Source organism: Penaeus monodon, chromosome 29 (genome assembly GCF_015228065.2).
Source record: "Penaeus monodon isolate SGIC_2016 chromosome 29, NSTDA_Pmon_1, whole genome shotgun sequence".
In the NCBI taxonomy this organism is placed as follows: domain Eukaryota; kingdom Metazoa; phylum Arthropoda; class Malacostraca; order Decapoda; family Penaeidae; genus Penaeus; species Penaeus monodon.
The window spans coordinates 29,356,196-29,357,859 of NC_051414.1; the positions used below are offsets into that span (position 1 = coordinate 29,356,196).

General features: G+C 54.9%; 1 protein-coding gene across 1 annotated transcript in view; it reads right to left on the bottom strand.

Moving 5' to 3' along the window:
* Nucleotides 1-1,664, bottom strand: part of LOC119591828 — a 65,394-nt gene that overhangs the window by 4,197 nt on the left and 59,533 nt on the right. The window contains exon 2 of the mRNA XM_037940572.1: nucleotides 620-1,268. Within this exon, the coding sequence (XP_037796500.1) occupies nucleotides 620-1,090 (471 nt within the window). The 5' untranslated portion in view covers nucleotides 1,091-1,268. The remainder of the gene's footprint in view (nucleotides 1-619; nucleotides 1,269-1,664) is intronic.

The window sequence follows — 1,664 nt, forward strand, 5'->3', positions numbered from 1 at the left end:
GAACAAGAGTGATAAACTCGCCGACGCTAAAATGCAGGACTTTCATTCGACTTTCAGATTAGTTTCCAATTCGACAAGAGGATTCTTTTGCTAATTAAATTTCCCTGCAATTATCCAACTTCTTTGGAATTATAAGATCATCTCGTACATCAATTCCTCCGTCTTACTGAATGTGACTTTGTGTTTCTGAGTCTGTGTTTCTGTGTTTGTGTGTGTGAATCTGTGCTTGTTGAATGAATCTGTATTTATGAGTTATGTTTTGTGAGTGAGCATGTTTTTGTGAGTATGTCATTATAAGTCTGTGTTTGTGAGTCTGTGCTTCTTAGTCCTGAGTCTGTGAGCCCTTGCTTTTCTGAGTTTTGTGTTTGTTTTGTGGGTAACTCAGCCATTGTGAGTGAAACATGGCTTGCGAATCTGCGTTTGTGAGTGTTGTGTTCACGTGTGCCCGAGTCTGGGTGTACATATTATTAATAATTAAATAAAAAGGACAGTATGATGACATCATTATATTTATAATAGTAAAAGCAATAGACAATGAAGCTCCTTGTTGGGAACAGCTCGGGACTCCTTATACGAAAGCAAAAAACACCTTCCTGCGGCCTGCAGTCCCAGAACCTACCTTGAGCTCCCTGCAGGGGACGGACACAACCACCAGCTCCTCCAGGGGGGTCACGTCCCTGGAGTGGGCGCGCGATCTGCGGCGGGGCGTGGAGCGCGGGCTAACCCTGGGGGAAGCCCTCGGGGACGCCCTGGGGCTGACCCTGGGCGAGGAGCGTGGGCTGTGGCGCGGCGAGGAGCGCGGCGAAACCATGGGGCTGCCCCCCGGCACCCCGGGACCACCCAGGTACGAGCATGGCTCCAGCCTCTCCCTCACGCCCACCACCAGGGGACACCGCACCTCCACCATCTCGCTCACCACCATGGGCGACAGGTAGTCAAGGCGCGGGCGGTCCAGCTCCCCCGCCCTGCCGCCCACCGCCGCCTCCAGGATGTTGGCGCCGCCCCAGGTCTCCTGCGCCGCGGCCGCCTTGCCCGCAGGCCGCTCGAACAACGCCTCGCCCCGCTCGGGCCGCTTGCACACCGCCGTCATCCGACACTACATGCTCCGTCCTCTCTCGCAACGCAATGTCCTTCCTCGGGCTCACTGTCCTTCTTGTGTCCCGCGCATCGCAACGCGAACTCTCACATTCTAAACTCGCTTTCCACTCCTGAGCCTCGCGTTGCAAGTCTCGTTAAGCATGCTCGGGAGTGGACACAGCACTATCGCCCTGCAAGAAACATGCACCGTGAATATACATGATCATCAACGCCGCGCACGCCTGTGCAATTTGGACGCGAGGGCAGCGCCCCTGCCTGACAAATGGCCAATTTTCTCCCCTTCACCTGCAACCTCCTGCCACATGCACGCAGCAGGCTGTCTCGATATCACTTCCGTTGCGCCCAATAAACTACCCGGAAATAAGCAGCTCGGACGCCTCCGTTTCCCTCCCTCCATTTCCCTCACAAAAGCCGCCCGTCCAACACGCTCGCACTCCACGCGGCTCAGGTCGGAGCAGGTCGTTCCCCACAGCCAGCATCATGACCCGGTGTGCGCGTCTAGTCGTCCTGCCGACATTCATTACGTTCAATAGTCGTTCTGTCGCTCTTTCTTTTGTTCAATTAGC